General features: G+C 39.4%; 1 protein-coding gene across 1 annotated transcript; it reads left to right on the top strand.

Moving 5' to 3' along the window:
• Positions 1-827: 827 nt before the first annotated feature.
• MRLN (myoregulin) lies at positions 828-16,031 on the top strand. Its single transcript, XM_017963063.3, has 3 exons — positions 828-1,008; positions 14,496-14,599; positions 15,806-16,031. Exon 3 carries the CDS (start codon positions 15,826-15,828, stop codon positions 15,964-15,966), a length of 141 nt encoding a protein of 46 aa, XP_017818552.1. The 5' UTR covers positions 828-1,008; positions 14,496-14,599; positions 15,806-15,825; the 3' UTR covers positions 15,967-16,031.
• The last annotated feature ends 1,467 nt before the right edge of the window (positions 16,032-17,498 follow it).

The following is a 17,498-nucleotide window of genomic DNA, read 5'->3' as shown; positions in this document are numbered from 1 at the left end:
CATACTGTTAATATTATAAACAATTTGATGTCATTTATGGGGGAGGAGGGGAGGCATAGAATTCGGAATGTTTTGAAATATAAGTTTCCAAAAGAGGAGAGCCACTGCAAACCAGAAGTAAGGTGATGATTACACCTCCATTCTTACCACGTGAATTCTACAGGTTTCTTTTTATGTATGATACAATCCCAAGATCCAGCCTCCAGCTGCCACATGCACCTATATGTTTCCAGGAATTGTTTTGGGATCTCTAAGGGAAGGCAGCTAATACGCTCACAGGTAAAAAAAACTTTAAAAAGTTGATAATGTGCATTTCAAAATCCATTTCTTGATATATTTTTAAAATTGAAGAGTCAATGTAAACAAGGTAAAATGTATCAATTTAAAAAGATATTTACATGTCCATGGAAAAGAATTGTTCAGAAGAGCAAAGGATAGTATAACATTAAATGAGTCATGGTGTTTTTTGACCTTCAGGATTTTTTTAAATTATTATCTTTAAGTTCTAGGGTACATGTGCACAACGTGCAGGTTTGTTACATAGGTATACATATGCCATGTTGGTGTGCTGCACCTATTAACTCATCATTTACATTAGGTATTTCTCCTAATGCTATCCCTCCCCCAGGCCCCCACCCTTTCAACACACTCTGCTGTGTGATGTTCCCCGATGACATTCAGGATATTTTATGGGTTGTTTAAATCTTCAAAAACTTGATATAAGGGCCTATTGATTGTGGAGGAACTGATCTCCTTCTCATGGGTTCTTCGAGCTCCTGTGTGGGCATAAGTATATCTTTGTTATAATTTACTCCACCTGTGCCTGTCAATTTCTTTCCACTTGCCTCCTCTCGTGACATTCTGGCTCATGTTTCTTCATAAAGCTCTAAGCCAGTTATTAATAACAGACCAGTGAGCCTCCTGATCCACTAAGACCATATGGTGTTTTTCATAAAAGAGAGAGATCATTCCCTTGACTTTGGACTTTGCTTATTGAACCCCTGAACAGTAAGTGGGTTTTTTTTTTGTTTGTGTGTGTGTGTGTGTTTTTTAATGTAGCATTTTAAGATGTTGATTTTGGAGGAAAGTTTAGTGTGACTCTTATGTGCTTCTGATGGAGGGAGATGTAATAGATTAAAATTCACTGAGATTCACAAAGCCTATTTCCTATCCCTGCAACATCTCTCCACTTTTTATAAGACTGATTACAAAGAGAGATCAATGAATTACATTTCTACTCCTCTCATTTTCTTTTGGTTAAATAAAGGCAGGAGGAGAAGCAAAGGATTAATGATATATAAATTACTTGACCAAGCTCTGTGGCTGCAGCTTGACCTCCTGTTTTCTTGTATTTTCTCTCCAAATAGAATTCCAGTGATTGCAAAGAGAATTTTCACATATGAAAAGTATACATGGGGGACTTGGCGGGGAGGAGTAGTTGGACAAGAAACCTGGGCACTTTTGTTTTCTTCCCCCTTGTTCTAGGTTTGGATCAGAGAGGGCACCTGTCTTGTTCCATGGATTTATTGCTTCCTTGTTTTTTAGCCAAAGGCTTTGTCTTTGCAGCCTTGTTTATACTGGTTGCTTCTGAGAGTCCTTCAAAGTAGATCACTATGTCTTCTGTCTAGAAAAGGGGGACCCTGAAGCTCAGAAAGGCCAATGCCCTGCTTGGTTCTCTTGAGCAGGGCTGAAACCTGACACTCCAATCCTTCTTCAAGACCATAGACTAATATAGCTTTCTGCTTTGGTTACGTATGTTCAATTCTTGAACATGTGCACCAGGCTTCTAAATAAAATGCGTAAGGGAGGCATGACAGTGAACTGGAAGGAGGCAGATGTGGGCTTGTTGTTGAGCCCTGGCTTGGACCATGTACAAGCTGTGTGATCCTAAGAAAGTACTCAACCACTCTGAGCCTCAGTTTGCTCGTTTGTAAAATGAGAATCATAGTCTCTTAACAATGTGGTGGGGTTTACTCAATGTATATAAGTAGCCAAGTATAGTGACAGTGACAGGAATTTATAAATTCCTTCTTTGAGTTTTTCCTGAATCTTCCTAATTATCTCTCATTTGTTTCCAATTTAAATCCAGAGCCTCCAATTGTGGTTTTTGATGGGAAACATGAATTTAAACTGTAGAGGCAATATTCAACTTTTACTACTTTTAATAACTTCATTTTTAGAATAGTGTAAACCATGCAAATGCTGAGGACAGGTGGATTGGAGGATGGTATATTGTTAGCAATCAAGGTATTAAGTCTACAGCTAAGATCAACGATGATGAGAAACCTCCCAAAACAACTTCAAAATATAAACTATTATTTCCATAAACGTATCTGTTCTATTATAATCAGCATTCTAACATTTTTCTTTTGCTCTGTCTTTCTGTGTTTCCAAAGGACTGATTTCCACCCATGCCATATTAGATTCTGTGTGTCTGGATACGACCGAAAGAAGGGTCGTCTCAATACCTGCTTTCCAAAGTGTTGCCCTGTAACTCAGGAGATATGACTGGATTTTTGTTTTCCTCTACAAACTTTAATTGTGCAAATATGTATTTAATTCCTAGCATGTGCAAGACACCATGTGCTAACCAAAAACGGGGTCTATAAAACTCAGAATGGGCTTGCTCATGGTTCAGTCCCCCTCCTTAGGTATCACTTTTTTTTTTTTTTTTTTTGAGACAGAGTCTTACTTTGTTACCCAGGCTGGAGTGCAGTGACTTGATATCACCTCACTGCAACCTCCACCTCCTAGGCTCCAAGTGATCCTTCCACCTCAGCCTCTCGAGTACCTGGGACTACAGGTGTGCACCAACATGCCAAGCTAATTTTTGTATATATATATTTTTAGTAGAGACAGGGTTTTGCCATGTTGCCCAGCATGGTCTCAAACTCCTGGGCCTCCCAAAGTGCTGGAATTATAAGTGTGAGCCACCACAGCTGGCCAAGTATCACCTTCTAAGTAATGACTTTGTGACGCATAGAAGAGCAACACCTTTTAAAGTCACACCTCATCTGCCCTATGGGGGAAAAAATATGTTATTAAGCACTTACTTTGTCCAAGCTCTGTGGAAAATGCTGGAGATATCATTTCTACTCTAAAGGTGGTTATAGTCTGTCATTTAAACTTGAAATTCTATTCTCCAGCCTAGCCATTTATTTTCAGCTAAACTTGACTCCAGAGAACAATCAGCTTGTCTCAGAAATCAAATCTGCACCTAAAAACATTGCCACCAGTGAATTTATACCAAGGAGTGTGTGTTGCAGGCCAAGTAGGCAGTTTAAAAGGTTCTGCCAAATGCCTTTGAGTACTCAAAAAAGTCCAGAGATTTCCCCACTCCCCTCCATTCACCAACTCCAAATGGGAATGACACTTGTTTGGATATCTGAGTTCTGCAGGTCAAAAAACACAAACAAGTCCCCCTTAGTCCCATTTCTGCATCCTCACACTACTCAAAGGACAAGTGTCTGCTGGCACTGCTGTGTTGGGGCTCTCTGTGGAAACCTTACACAGTTGATACCCAGCCAGGGCTCCAGGCCTTTCATCTGGCTTTGTAAAAGTGCATCACAACTGTGATTCATGGAGAGGGCTGGAAAACCTGGCAGGGAGATGGTTGATAACATTTTGATTATTTCAATTCCAGAATATTTCGTAATGTTCAGTGCCCATAACTGAGTAAATTCATGTCATCTCAGGGGCAGTGTATGATCTGTTTAGGGCAAGAATATGGCAGTTAGAAACTGTAGCCTTCAGGAGTCCTGATAGTGGATGATTAAGAAGTCATATTTGTTCATATGTAGAAAAAAAATGTTCTTTTTAGGGCCAGAACATTTACTTCAAACATTTGAAGCATGGCCATCAACGGCTTGGGAAAGTCAAAACTGAACAGATGTTGACCTAAAAAGAAAGCAAGTGGGCCGGACTTGATGGCTCATGTCTGTAATCCCAGCACTTTGGGAGGCCGAGGCGGATGGAACACCTGAGGTCAGGAGTTCAAGACCAGCCTGTCCAACATGGTGAAACCCTATCTCTACTAAAAATACAAAAATTAGCCGGTGTGTTGGTGGGCACCTGTAATCCCAGCTACTCAGAGGCTGAGGCAGGAGAATTACTTGAACCCAGGAGGTGAAGGTTGCAGTGAGCCAAGATTGCACCATTGCACTCCAGTCTGGGCAACAAGAGAAAAATTCCGTCTCAAAAAAAGAGAGAGAGAGAGAGAGAGAGAGCAAGAGAGGTGCCATTGAAGAGAAGAGAAACACAGTGGCTCCTGACAGGTCTGTAACCTGCTTTCCCACCGGGGGCGGGTGGGTGATCAGATGGACCCTCAGGAGTGCTGCCACGCGAGCCAACACCCCGCTGCTCATGTGTCTGTGTGTCTGCCTCAGCTTCTCTGGGCTTTCCATCTCTTAAAGGCTATTTGTTTCCTCTCATCTAACCGAGCCACTCCATCCCTCTTCATGGTTGGGCTGCAAGGAAGTGGCCGTTTTTCTGAATCTGCTGCTTCATTTAACTAGGCACTATTTATTGAGTGTCAGGCAGCATGCTGGGCTCTTGGCTTACTTTTTTTGTTTGCTTGTTTTATTTTGTTTTTTTGAGACCCAGGCTGGAGTTCAGTGGCATGATCTCGGCTCACTGCAACCTCTGCCTCCCAGGTGCAAGTGATTCTTGTGCCTCAGTCTCCCAAGTAGCTGGGACTACAGGCACACACTACCATGCTGGGCTAATTATTGCATTTTTGGTAGAGACAGGGTTTTGCCATGTTGACCAGGCTGTTCTTGAACTCCTGACCTCAGGTAATCTGCCCGCCTTGGCTTCCCAAAGTGCTGGGATTACAGGTGTGAGCCACCATGCCCGGCCTCTTGGCTCACTGCTATATTGCAGTGGCTAAGGCCATGGGCATTGGAACCAAACAAATTTCCATAAAAATCCTTGGTCATTTCTTACTACATGTGTAACGTTGGACACCTATCTTAACCTCTCTGGGTTTCCATCTTTTTGAGTAAGAAAATAGTGGTAGGAATATTCCACCTCATAAAGTTTTATGAGATTAAAATCAAAGTGTGTGTAGAAGGCTCTGAGCTTCAGTTACGAATAAAGTCCTTTAGACCCCCCACAAGACAGATATTACTCTCTCTGTTCTCCAGATGAGGTAGCATCTGAGGTTAGGTGCTTTGTCCAAGGCTGCAGAGTTAATACTGGTGAGAGCCAGGATCTCAAACTGGTTCCATCCGGTTCAGATCCTGCACTGTCTCCTCACTCCACCTTGCTGACCGACCATCTGTAACAAACATGTTTCTGTGTTCAGTCGAAGTCCACTTTGTCAAATTCTTTCCCTTGTGGCCCTGACCTGCCACATTTTCCACTTTTCACTTGTGATTTACTTTGCTCTGGACTCTGGTTATACATGGGCTGGAAGCAAAGATGTTGGAGGGTGATGAAGGCAGACTCTCCTCATGTAGCTGACTCTGGTGAAATGGAGAATCCAGTCTATCATAAATATCAGAAAATTGCTGAGGCAATTGTGGCACTAGCTTTGGAAAAAGTCAGTGTGTGACCTCAGACAAGTCTCTGCACTTCTTTGGGCCTCGTTTGTCTGATGAGAAGTTTACAAAAGCTCCAGTATCTTCTCTATACCAACATTTTGTTAGTACTTCCCATCTTTCCCCATTGTTGGTTTTCTTAGCTGGAAAGAGAATAATTGCCTTGAAATCGTGTCTTAATCAGGAAACAAGGTGCAAGAATAATGCCTGCCATCATTTAAACATAGTCATATGCATTATTTTATTCCTGTGCAAGCTTTCTATGAAACAAGGCTCATGTCATTGATAAGTTAATTTCTCAGATATGTGTTAAATTTCCTTTCTCATATAATTCAACTTTGGGCAGAATTGAAGGGGACCTTGATGAGCTCAGAAAATGCAGCTTGAACTCAAATTTTAGAAGCTTACAGAACACAAAAAATTCATTGACCATTGCATATGCCCAAATTTCCCCAAATTACTTGAATTTGAGTTTAGTGAGGGCAAACCTCCAGTATGCTGCAGAAATGGTGGCCATCCCAACAGATCATCCCATTCTAAAACCCTCTAGATTTTGTGCCAAGTTTTTCTTGCCTTCCAGCAACTTGACTTGCTTCCCTAATTACAAGCAAAAAACAAACAAACAAACAAAAAGCAAAACAAAAGGAAAAGCATTAGTAAGACATAGTTCCCATATGATTTCTCAAGTTTCTAAAAGACAGTTGTCTTGAACATATACTTTGTGGGAAAGCGAGATGTTTTCCACAGGGAGACAAGTTGCAAGCACCCAACTTTGGGATTTTATTTTTAAAATTATTTGCTGGGAAAAGTAGACTTACTACGTACGTTTTTCTTATTGTAATTGTCATTTGGACAAAGTGAACTTTCATTCTTCCCAGAAAGCTTCTGCTTTAAGTATAGTCAAGTCAGTATTTGTTGAGAACTAATTAGTGTCGGACACTGTGAGGCCCTGGAATCTAGGATGAATAAGGCCATCCCCTACCTTCTAGGAAAGCATCACTGACCATGGGGGTATTGCATGTAAACAACCTTGATACAGTGTGGTCACTGGCAACATGTTGCGGACAAGTGGGAAATACATTCTGACTAAGGAAGTCAGATTGGATAACAGAGGAGGTGACATTGAATCTCAAAGGACGAATAGGAGTTTAACAGTTTTGCCTATTTAGGTGCTTAAAGAGAACTTGAGAAGAATGATTCATTCAAGAGCTACTATGTAACAGTAATATGCTAGACTAATTAATAGTAGACACTATCACTTACTAAATGTTTACTTTCTAGGCATGAGTGTTATCTCATTGAATTCTCAGGCTACCCCAAGAAGCAGGTACCATTATCCCCACTTTATGGAAGTGCCAACTGAGGCACAGAGTTAATGTAACTTGCTTAAGGTGTCGTGCACAGTGGCAGACCTGAGATTCAAACTCTGTCAGTCTGATTCTAGACCCATCTCTCAAACACCATGTCTTGGCAGCATTCTTATTATTTCTCAGATTAGTTAATGTTAAGGAGATCAAGGGGAGAAACTTGTTAGCTGTGAGGTAACAAGCAGTTAAAAACAAATAATAATAAATATGAATACAGTAGATAGTAAAAGATAATAAAAATAAATAATAAAAACTGTACTTTTGGCCGGGCGCAGTGGCTCACGCCTGTAATCCCAGCACTTTGGGAGGCCAAGGCGGACAGATCACCTGAGGTTCGGAGTTCAAGACCAGCCTGATCAACATGGAGAAACCCCATCTCTATTAAATATACAAAAATTAGCCAGGCATGGTGGTGCATGCCTGTAATCCCAGCTACTCGGGAGGCTGAGGCAGGAGAATGGCTTGGATCCAGGAGGTGAAGGTTGCAGTGAGCCAACATCGTGCCATTGCACTCCAGCCTGGGCAACAAAAATGAAACTCTGTCTAAAAAAAAAAAAAAAAAAAAAAAGCTGTACTTTCAGCTAAATTTGTTGTTAAATAGTGAGCTCACAGTTGTGATCTGGGCAATATCCCATTTACAAAGGACAGATTGTTTTGATGTGAATAAATTAGCAACTAACTGTTGTAAAGTGAATTCCCGCAAATTTGGGGTTATCAGGCCCAGAGGGGTAACTGTGAACCCTTCCATCCCATTGTTCCACAAACAGCTCACATATATAGAAAGGATCCAGGACTGAAGAAGGAGTGTCCATTAATAATTATGTGATGTTTCCATGCCAGTATAGTCAATTTCCATTATAATGTAGATAATTTCAAAAGTAACTTTTCATTTGAAAACATGAATAAATCTGTATAGTTGAAAGAACGTGGCATCTGGAAGCTGAAGTACTGGATTAGTTTCTAAACTATGGCACAGAATACTCAGTGTCCTTCATCTCCCAGTTGTGCATAAGCAGTGCCCAGCACATAATAGACCCTCAATACATGGTGGTTATTATAATATTATTTACTTAAGTGGCCTATTAAGCAAAAGTGGACAGATTTCAACTGTGTCTCATTTTTCAACATGTATCTCTAGGGAACTTCTATCAATATTATCTTAACTGTTAGACATTGATTGAAACAAGGAGAAGGATTAGAAAATTTTTATCAAAAAAGAAAATATTTTTGAAGTGTGACTCATGTGTTTAAGACTATAAATTTGAATCCAATGAAAAGTGTTTTTCTTTTGAGTGAAAAAGAGACTTTGCGAAGTATATTCATTCTGTTCTTTGTCCTAACCAAAAATGTACACTTAATAAAGAGAACTGTTAGAGGTTAGGAGAAATTGAGAAAAGTGTGAAGTCTCAAAACTAGTAATATTTTTATATAATAGAGGGATTTTTGTTGTTGTTGTTTTGTTGTTGTTTTTTGCCAGAGGACCAAGCCATTTAGAAAATACATTCTTCTTATGGCCCTGGAGTCAGAGTTGACTTCAAAGGCAAGGGCTTACAAACTGGTGGCAGAATGAAGAACAGAGAATACAAGGAAGTCCAGCTCCTAGAAACCAGAGGTTTCTGCTACTCTCATTTGTCTAACTGTGGGATACCACTCCTCAACTATCTAATAAGAAATGAACAGGTCAATTCGAATTAGATACTGAAATCTTGGACCTGAATCTTGATAGAATCAAAGGAAGAAGTAAAGATTTATAAACTAGATGAGAGTATCCATTCTACTTTCTGTGCAACATTCTATAAAATAATAAAGTGACTCCCAATGGCCTCTAGAAATGAGGAAAAGAAAGGCAGAGGCATTCACATGGGAGGGGAAATTATTTGTTGTCAGCTGAAGTTTCAACATAAAAAAAAAATTTGACCCAAAATAACCTCAGCTATCATATCAGAAACGGGAGGTCATGTCATTTTAACTATGATGTTAAAACGCTACGTTCAAGATAAGACCAAAGTCTTGAGATAAACACATTCAGTAAGTTGTAGCATAGTTTTTAAGGTGTCCTAACTTGTTTAAAATTTGTGTATATTTTTTGGTACATGTTTCTATCAGATGAAAAAACTAGGAAATATTTTATCCTGAAAATTACTGCTGTTAAATAGCTATTCTCTCCAACAAATGCCCCTTCCATGCTAAAGAAGAAACACTTACTACCATGATTCTAGCTGAGTGAAAACTAATGAGCAAAATGTAAATCCAAGCACCATGTGACGCATAATTTTAATCCACAGTAAAATCTGGGTGTGTTAGGAAACTTGTGATGAGACAAATTTGTGTCCTTCCAATTATCTAGATCTAGAAACAGATCAACATCAAGGGCAAAAAGCAAACAGGAACCCCTGGTTCCTGTTCCTCATGGTGGAAGAGATTTGCCTTGTTTATCATAGAAGTTACATACTTTCATTAAAATGTTTCATTGATAAATGTAATTTTCCTTTCATTCATATTTGTTATAATGATTGGTTTGACAAAAATAAAGTCAGTATAAATTACTTTGAAATATATCAGAGGGAAGAAGACTAGCAGTATTGAGACTACTTTCCTTAGTGTTCTGAAGTTATATAGGCAATATCATTTTAAATGAATGAATGTAAGAAAAGGAAACAGCAAGCGGGGGTGGGCAGTGAGAAATGGAAACAGCCAAGGGAAACGAAAATCACCCAAATTCCTTCCACCCAACTTCACAACTATGGCCACTAGTGACATTTGGATGTATTTCTCTCTGGTCTTTTATTTTGTTTAGTATATTAATTATGAAGTCTAACATACATACAGAAAAACACATGAAGGCCAGGTACAGTGGCTTATGTCTGTAATCCCACCACTTTGGGAGGCTGAGGCAGGAGGATCACTGGAGGCCAGGGGTTCAAGACCAGCCTGGAGAACATAGTGAGACCCTGTTTCTACAAAAATAAAAATAAACTACCTGAGTGGTGTGGCATGTGCCTGTGGTCCCAGCTACTCGTGAGACTGAGGTGGAAGGATTGCTTGAGTCCAGGAGTTCAAGGCTGAAATGAAATAGGATTGTACCACCACACTTCAAGCTAGGATACAGAGTGAGACTCTCTAAAGCAAGCAAGAAGGAAGGAAGGAAAGAAAGAAAGAAAAGGAAAGGAAGGGAAGGGAAGGGAAGGGAAAGGAAGAAGGAAAGAAGGAAAGAGAGAGAAAGAGAAAGAAAAGAAAGAAAGAAAAAGAAAAAAGAAAGAAAGGAAGGAAGGAAGGAAGGAAATTACATGAAGCTTCTATGTACAGTTTAATAAATAGTTAAAAAGTGATTGCTAGTATAACCACCACCCAGGACAAGAAATGAAACATTGTTAGAATCTCTTGCCTATTTCCTTCCCCTATACTCCCTAAAGTCAGGCCTACTCTGATTTTGTGGTAGCAAATCTCTTTCTTTTTTTTTTTTTTTTGTTTTTATTTTTTGAGACGGAGTCTCGCTCTGTCGCCCGGGCTGGAGTGCAGTGGCCAGATCTCAGCTCACTGCAAGCTCCGCCTCCCGGGTTCACGCCATTCTCCTGCCTCAGCCTCCCAAGTAGCTGGGACTACAGGCGCCCGCCACCTCGCCCGGCTAGTTTTTTGTACTTTTTAGTAGAGATGGGGTTTCACCATATTAACCAGGATGGATCTCTTTCTTTTCTTGATAAATTTACCACTTACATTACTATCAACCATATATATACTGCTAAACCATGCACTTTAACTCTATTTTTCTAGTTTATATAAATGTACTTACACTGTTGTCTTTTGTGCCTTGCTTTTTAAAATTCAGTGCTATCGTTGTTACATTCACCTGTTTTTGTATTTTTAAATTCAATGTTATATTTGTAAGATTCATCATTGTTTTTGTCTATAGCTGTAGTTGAATTTTTATTATTGTATAATATTCCATTATATGACTGTCCACAATTTATCCTTGTTCTAATGGCATTTAAGTTGTTTCCATATTGAAGCTATTACGATGTTTGGATATGTGTCTTGGTAGGCAGATAGCCATGCATTCTGGTGGGGGATACACTTAGGAGTGTAATGGGTGCTCATGAGTATGAGTTATAATCATATTTAAACATTTTAATATCATCAAGGTGCAGTGGCTCCCCAGCACTTTGGGAAACTGAGGAGGTGAGGACCACCTGAGGCCAGCACTTTGAGGCTGCAGTGAGCTAGAATCGCACTCCTGTTCTCCAGGATTGCTTGAGGTCAGGAGTTCGAGACTAGCCTGGGCAACATAGCAGGACTCTGTCTCTACAAAAAATTAAAAATTAGCCAGGCAAGGCGGTGCACACCTGTAGCCGTGGCTACTCAGGAGGCTGAGGAGGGAGGATTGAATGAGTCCAGGAGTTCAAGGTTACAGTGAGCTATGACCACACCACTACATTCCAGCCTGGGTAACAGAGCAAGCTCCTGTTTCAAGATAAGGAAATAGATTGGGTGTGGTGGCTCACCTCTGTAATCCCAGAACTTTGGGAGGTTGAGGCAGGTGGGTTGCTTGAGCTCAGGGCTTCAGTATCAGCCTGGGCAATGTGGCAAAACCCCATCTCCTTAAAAAATACAAAAAATTAGCTAGGCATGGTGGCACACACCTGTAGTCCCAGCTATGCAGGAGGCTGGGGTGGCAGCATCATTTGAGCCTGGGGGGGTCAAGCCTGTAGTGAGCCGTATTTGTGCCACTGCACTCCAGCCTAGGTGACAGAGTGAGATACTATCTCAAAAAAAAAATAAAATAAAGAAGTAAATAAAAAATTAAAATAAAAAAGGTACAGTAAAAATGTGGTATAAAAGATAAACAGGGGTACACCTGTATAGGGCATTTCCCATGAATGGAGCTTGTAGGACTGGAAGTTGCACTGGGTGAGTCACTGAGTGAACGGTGAGTGAATGTGAAGGCCTAGGATATTTCTGTACACTACTCTAGACTTTATGAACACTGTACACTTAGGCTACACTAAATTTATTTATCTTTTTTTTCTTTCATCAGTAACGAGTTAAGTTTCAGAATAAAGAAATAGGCTGGGAACAGTGGCTCACCTCTGTAATCTCAGCACTTTGGGAGGCTGAAGCAGATGGATCACCTGAGGGGAGGAGCTCAAGACCAGCCTAGCCAACATGGTGAAACACCGTCTTTACTAAAAATACAAAAATCAGCCAGATATGGTGGTGCATTCCTGTAATCTCAGCTACTCGGGAGGCTGAGGCAGGAGAATTTCATGAACCCAGGAGGCAGAAGTTGCAGTACGCTGAGATCGCACCATTGCACCCCAGCCTGGGCGACAAGAGCAGACTCTGTCTCAAAAAAAAAAAAAGAAAGAAAACAAAGAAAAAGAAAAAAAATTAAATTTTATATCTGTAATTTTTTACTTTATAAACTTTTTAATTTTCTTAATGTTTTGACTCAATAATAATCCTTAGCTTAAAGCACAAACACATTGTAAGGCTGTACACAAATATTTTCTTTCTTTATATACTAATTCTATAAGCTTTTTTCTATTAAAATTTTTATTTTTTTTTCTTATAAGACACAAACACACACATTAGCCTAGGTCTGCACAGGGTCAGGATCATTAACATTACTGTCTTCCACGTCTGCATCTTGTCCCACTGGGAGGTCTTCAGGGACAATAGCATGCATGGAACTGTCATCTCCTATGATAATGATGGCCTTCTTCTGGAATACCTCAAGGACCTACCTGGGGCTGTTTTACAGTTAACTTTAAAATAAGTACAAGGTGTGCACTCTAAAATCATGATTAAAAGTATAGTATAGTTAATACATAAACTATTAACACAGTCATTTATTATCATTATCAAGTATTATGTACCATACATCTTTGCATGTGCTGTGCTTTCACAGGACTGGCAGTGCTGTAGGTTTGTTTATAGCAGCATCATCACAAACACATGAGTAATGCATTGTGCTATGACATTATAACAACTCTGACTTCACTAAGACACAGGAGTTTTACAACTCTGTTATATAATCTTGTTTTTTTGTTGTTGTTTTTTTGTTTTTTGTTTTTGAGACAGAGTCTCACTCTGTCGCCCAGGCTGGAGTGCAGTGACACGATCTCAGCTCACTGCAACCTCCACCTCCTAGGTTCAAGCAATTCTCTGCCTCAGTCTCCCAAGTAGCTGGGATTACAGGTGCCCGCCACCATGCCCGGCTAATTTTTGTATTTTTAGTAGAGACAGGGTGTCACCATCTTGGCCAGGCTGGTCTTGAACTCCTGACCTTGTGATCCACCCACCTTGGCCTCCCAAAGTGCTGGGATTACAGGCATGAGCTACTGCGCCTGGCCAACTCTATTATAATCTCACGGGGCTACTGCCAGTCCTTCATTGACTCAAGTCATTATGCAGTGTGTGACTGCACATGGTTAAAGGAGACAGCAATCAGATTTTATAGCTTTGTCTTTTGTAGTAAATTCACTCCTCCATTTTCTAATTTGTTTGTAAAAATGATACAAAATATTAAAACATAATACAGTTGGCCCTCCAGGTCCATGGGTTCCATATCCATGGATTCAACCAACCACAGATCGAAAATATTTTGAAAAAACTATGTGTCTCTATTGCATATATACAGACTTTTTTTGTTGTCATTGTTTTGTATACAATACAGCATAACAGCTATTTCCATAGCACTTATATTGTATTAGGTATTATAAGTAACTTATGGAGATGATTTACAGCTTATGGGAGGATATGTGTAGTTTATATGTAAATACTATACCACTTATATCAGGGACTTGAGCATGTATGGATTTTGGTATCCATGGTTACTGTATCTGTGGGGTGTTCTAGAACCAGTCGCCCATGGGTACTGAGGGATGACTGTACTTAAAAAATAGACCCACAATCTCATGAGTTACGGTCACTTACATACGAAGGTTTTTCTTGTTGTAATTGTTGTTTTGTCATGAAGATATTAAAGCCTTGGTTTCAAATAATTTTTAGGGAATTTTTTTTTTTTTTTTTTTTTTTGAGATGGAATCTCCCTCTGTCGCCCATGCTGGAGCGCAGCGGCACGATCTCGGCTCACCGCAACTTCCGCCTCCCAGGTTCAAGCCATTCTCCTACCTCAGCCTCCTGAATAGCTGGGATTACAGGGGTGCGCCACCACACCCGGCTAATTTTTCTGTATTTTTAGTAGAGACAGGGTTTCACCATATTGCTCAGGCTGGTCTCGAACACCTGACCTTGTGATTCGCCCGCCTCAGCCTCCCAAAGTGCTGAGATTCCAGGCGTGAGCCACCGTGCCCGGCCGGGAATTATTTCTTTAAAAAGTGTGGTGAATGTTTGCCCTACCAGGAAAATCCTAGAATTTAGCTTAATCTTTCTGTCCAATGTTCAGTTTTAAGCTATACGATTCTGGGATAAACAGAAATTAAAGTGTCATATTTTCAAAAGTTCACTCTTAGACATCTCCTTCCGATCTAGTTTTGAATTTTAGAAGTTTTTCTGTGTAGGCTCCCTGCCCCTTCACTTCCTACACTACCTCACTGTCCAGTAAAACCTTTGCTATGCTTTGACACAGGAATCAAGGTTGCTAAGAGACCACCTGTGCTGAATGCACTTTGTTCTGGCAAGAGCAGAAAACTGAGAAGCCGTGTTACCTATCACTAGCTGGGATTAGTTCAGGTAAGAAATGGGTGTCTACTCACTCCTCCTTCCTCACCAATTGTCTATTCCCCTCCTCACTTCTTAGTTCAGTCTCTCTCTTACTCTTTTTGGAGAGAGTTGAAGGTACCCCTAGGAGCTACAGACTGAAGAAACACAAGCTGGAGTTTCAGGTTTCTGGAGGGAAGGAAAATCACTTTGCAAACCCATGTATTATTTTTGCTCCTTGTCGCTGAAACACAGGCAAAAAGAATTGTTGCATGGAGGGAAAATTCTAGATGTTTCTTTTGCTAATGATTGTTGCATAATTTGGGGCAAGTAATTCCCTTCTCTAGGAATAGAGCAATTTATTACAGAAATTATGAAGATTGCTCAAAATGGGAGAAGACAACACTGGCAGAGTACTCATCTCTTTCCCCTTCCCTCTTTCTTATTCTCTTAAAAGTCTACCTGCCTTTTTTATTTTGGGGTGAAAATAGTAGATGAAGTATTTTCCTACCCAAATCTTGCCACATTTTTTGATATTGACGTTCATTTTAAATTGAGTATATATGGGGAACTTTAGTGTAAGGCTTTGAAAACTGCTTATTTGCCTTTGCATCCCCTGTAAAAGGGATTAAGAATGCTTCTAAATGCCCTGCCTAACAGACATTTGGTAAACTGTTCCAACGATGTGGAATGCAGACCACAAATTCCAGGTATTTTAAAAAACCTGTTTTATTAATACAGAAATGTGGAGGAAATTAAATGTTTGATGTCTTAGTAAGTGACCAAAACATGACAGACAGAATCTTGAGGAAAGAAAAACACCTTTTTTTTTTTTTGATCACTACCTGCCTTCTTCCATGTCTTCAAATTCTTACTTCCTGGTAACATCAATACTACAAGTTAGAGGAATAGCAGCTTCACCAATGCCAATAAAAATGATTGAAATGACTGCAGATACTTCATAAATAAACTTACTACAGATAACATGAAAAGGGAATGGCCACTCTGAAAGTTCCCTGAGTTGTTTGTTTTAGAAAGAAAGGTGATTTTGACAGAAAGTGGTCAAAATAAATGGGAGAAAAATATTTTATTTCATTGACTGGTTACAAATAGGTATGGAATATTCCCTGGAAGACTTACCTAGGTCACCATCTTTTTATAGTGGAAATATTAGATTGCGTTGAAAGAATCAGTATTATAAATGTGTTCATTGGAGGATACTTTTCTCTTTTTTCCTAGGGAGCGGGAGTGTTCTGGATATGACTGGTAAAAACTGGATATTAATTTCTACTACTCCTCCCAAAAGTCTAGAAGATGAAATTGTGGGAAGACTTCTAAAAATTTTGTTTGTTATCTTTGTTGACTTAATGTCTATTATATATGTTGTGATAACTTCTTAGAAAGCTGACTTCCTTTCCATGTACATTTCAAATTGAATTACAGTGAATAAAAATGTGTATTTTAATATGTTGAGTGACTCACATTTTATGACATTGCCAATTTATTCTAGAAGCCAACAGGACACTGCAATACAAACAACATTGTGTATTGTTTAGTTCTTTATGGTTTATGAAACATTCACATATACTGAAGTGAATTTTTTTCCCCAAAAACATCTATCCTACTGAGTCATGAAAGTTCTAGATTTTTGGCCAGGCATGGTGGCTTACACCTGTAATCCCAGCACTTTGAGAGGCCCAGCTAGGCAGATCCCTTGAGTGCAGAAGTTCGATACAGGCCTGAGCAACCTGAGGAAACCCCATCTCTACTAAAAATAAAAATTTTAAAAAGTCGACAGGCATGGTGGTGCATGCCTATAGTCCCAGATATTCACACTCCAGATGCTGAGGTGGAAGAATCACCTGAGTCCAGGAAGTCAAGGTTGCAGTGAGCTGTGATCACACCACTGCACTCCAGCCTGGGTGACAGAGTGAGGTCCAGTCTCAAAACAAAAACAAACAAACAAAATCTTCTGGATTTTTTAACATAGTCATTATTTGGTGTATTGACTAAAATTTGTACATGAGATTGTGAGTGAAGCTGATTTTTTAGGATGTGTACTTATGTGACATTTTATATAATTCTATTTTTACCACACCAAGTTTAACATTTCAGTAGCACAATCTTTACATATGCTGTGCCAATTTTCTTATACACATATTTCATCTGTTTGCAGGTGGATTATTTTTCTTAACCCTGGGCAATTGGATAAGTGAGAAATATTTCTATCAACAAAGACTTAGGAATGAAAATACTTAGAAGAGATTCTTTTAGGAAAACAGAACCTATAAGAAAGGAGAGAAGGCAGAGTGTAACCTATGTTGATTTCCTATTTGGGACTAAATGCTCTCTCTATGTCATTTAATGTAAGACTTACAATAATCCTAGGTGGCAGGTGCTTCTTGCCTCCATTTTACAGATGAAGAAACTGAATCTTGGAAGAATTGTGTCAGTTTGAGGCCAACACTAGGAAGTGTCTGGAACCAGATCTGGAGCCTTCACAATCTATAATATGCTGCCTCCATAGGTAAATAATAAATTTATAAGACAAGTGTAGTTACAAACCAATCTGTAGAGCTAAACTCTTTTTCTTACAGTAATTATTCAAGCCCCTCTTGCTGTATTTAATATTGCCTCTACTTTCTTATTCCATATTTTAAAATTTTTTTAACAAGAAGAAAGAGCAAGTTTACTTTTTTCTTACATCCCACTCGAAAATGTGTTCTCTTTCCCTGTTTTCTCCATGTCCACTTTATCTCACAGTATTAAAATATAACTATTGAACTTCTACTTTTTAAGCTTTTACAAAACAAATGCTCTCTGTCCTTTAGACTTTTTGAGTTTTTTCTTCGTACACACATACTCAACGAAATTCTGATTTCTTCTATGTGATAACTGTTTTCTTTGATGTGGTCCAATCATTAATGCAAGG

Source organism: Papio anubis, chromosome 11 (assembly GCF_008728515.1).
Source record: "Papio anubis isolate 15944 chromosome 11, Panubis1.0, whole genome shotgun sequence".
Classification (NCBI taxonomy): Eukaryota; Metazoa; Chordata; class Mammalia; order Primates; family Cercopithecidae; genus Papio; species Papio anubis.
This window is presented reverse-complemented; position numbering and strand designations above follow the sequence as displayed.

Bases quoted from the DNA above. Each gene is read 5' to 3' on its own strand.
- MRLN (XM_017963063.3), top strand. From the start codon at position 15,826: ATGACTGGTAAAAACTGGATATTAATTTCTACTACTCCTCCCAAAAGT.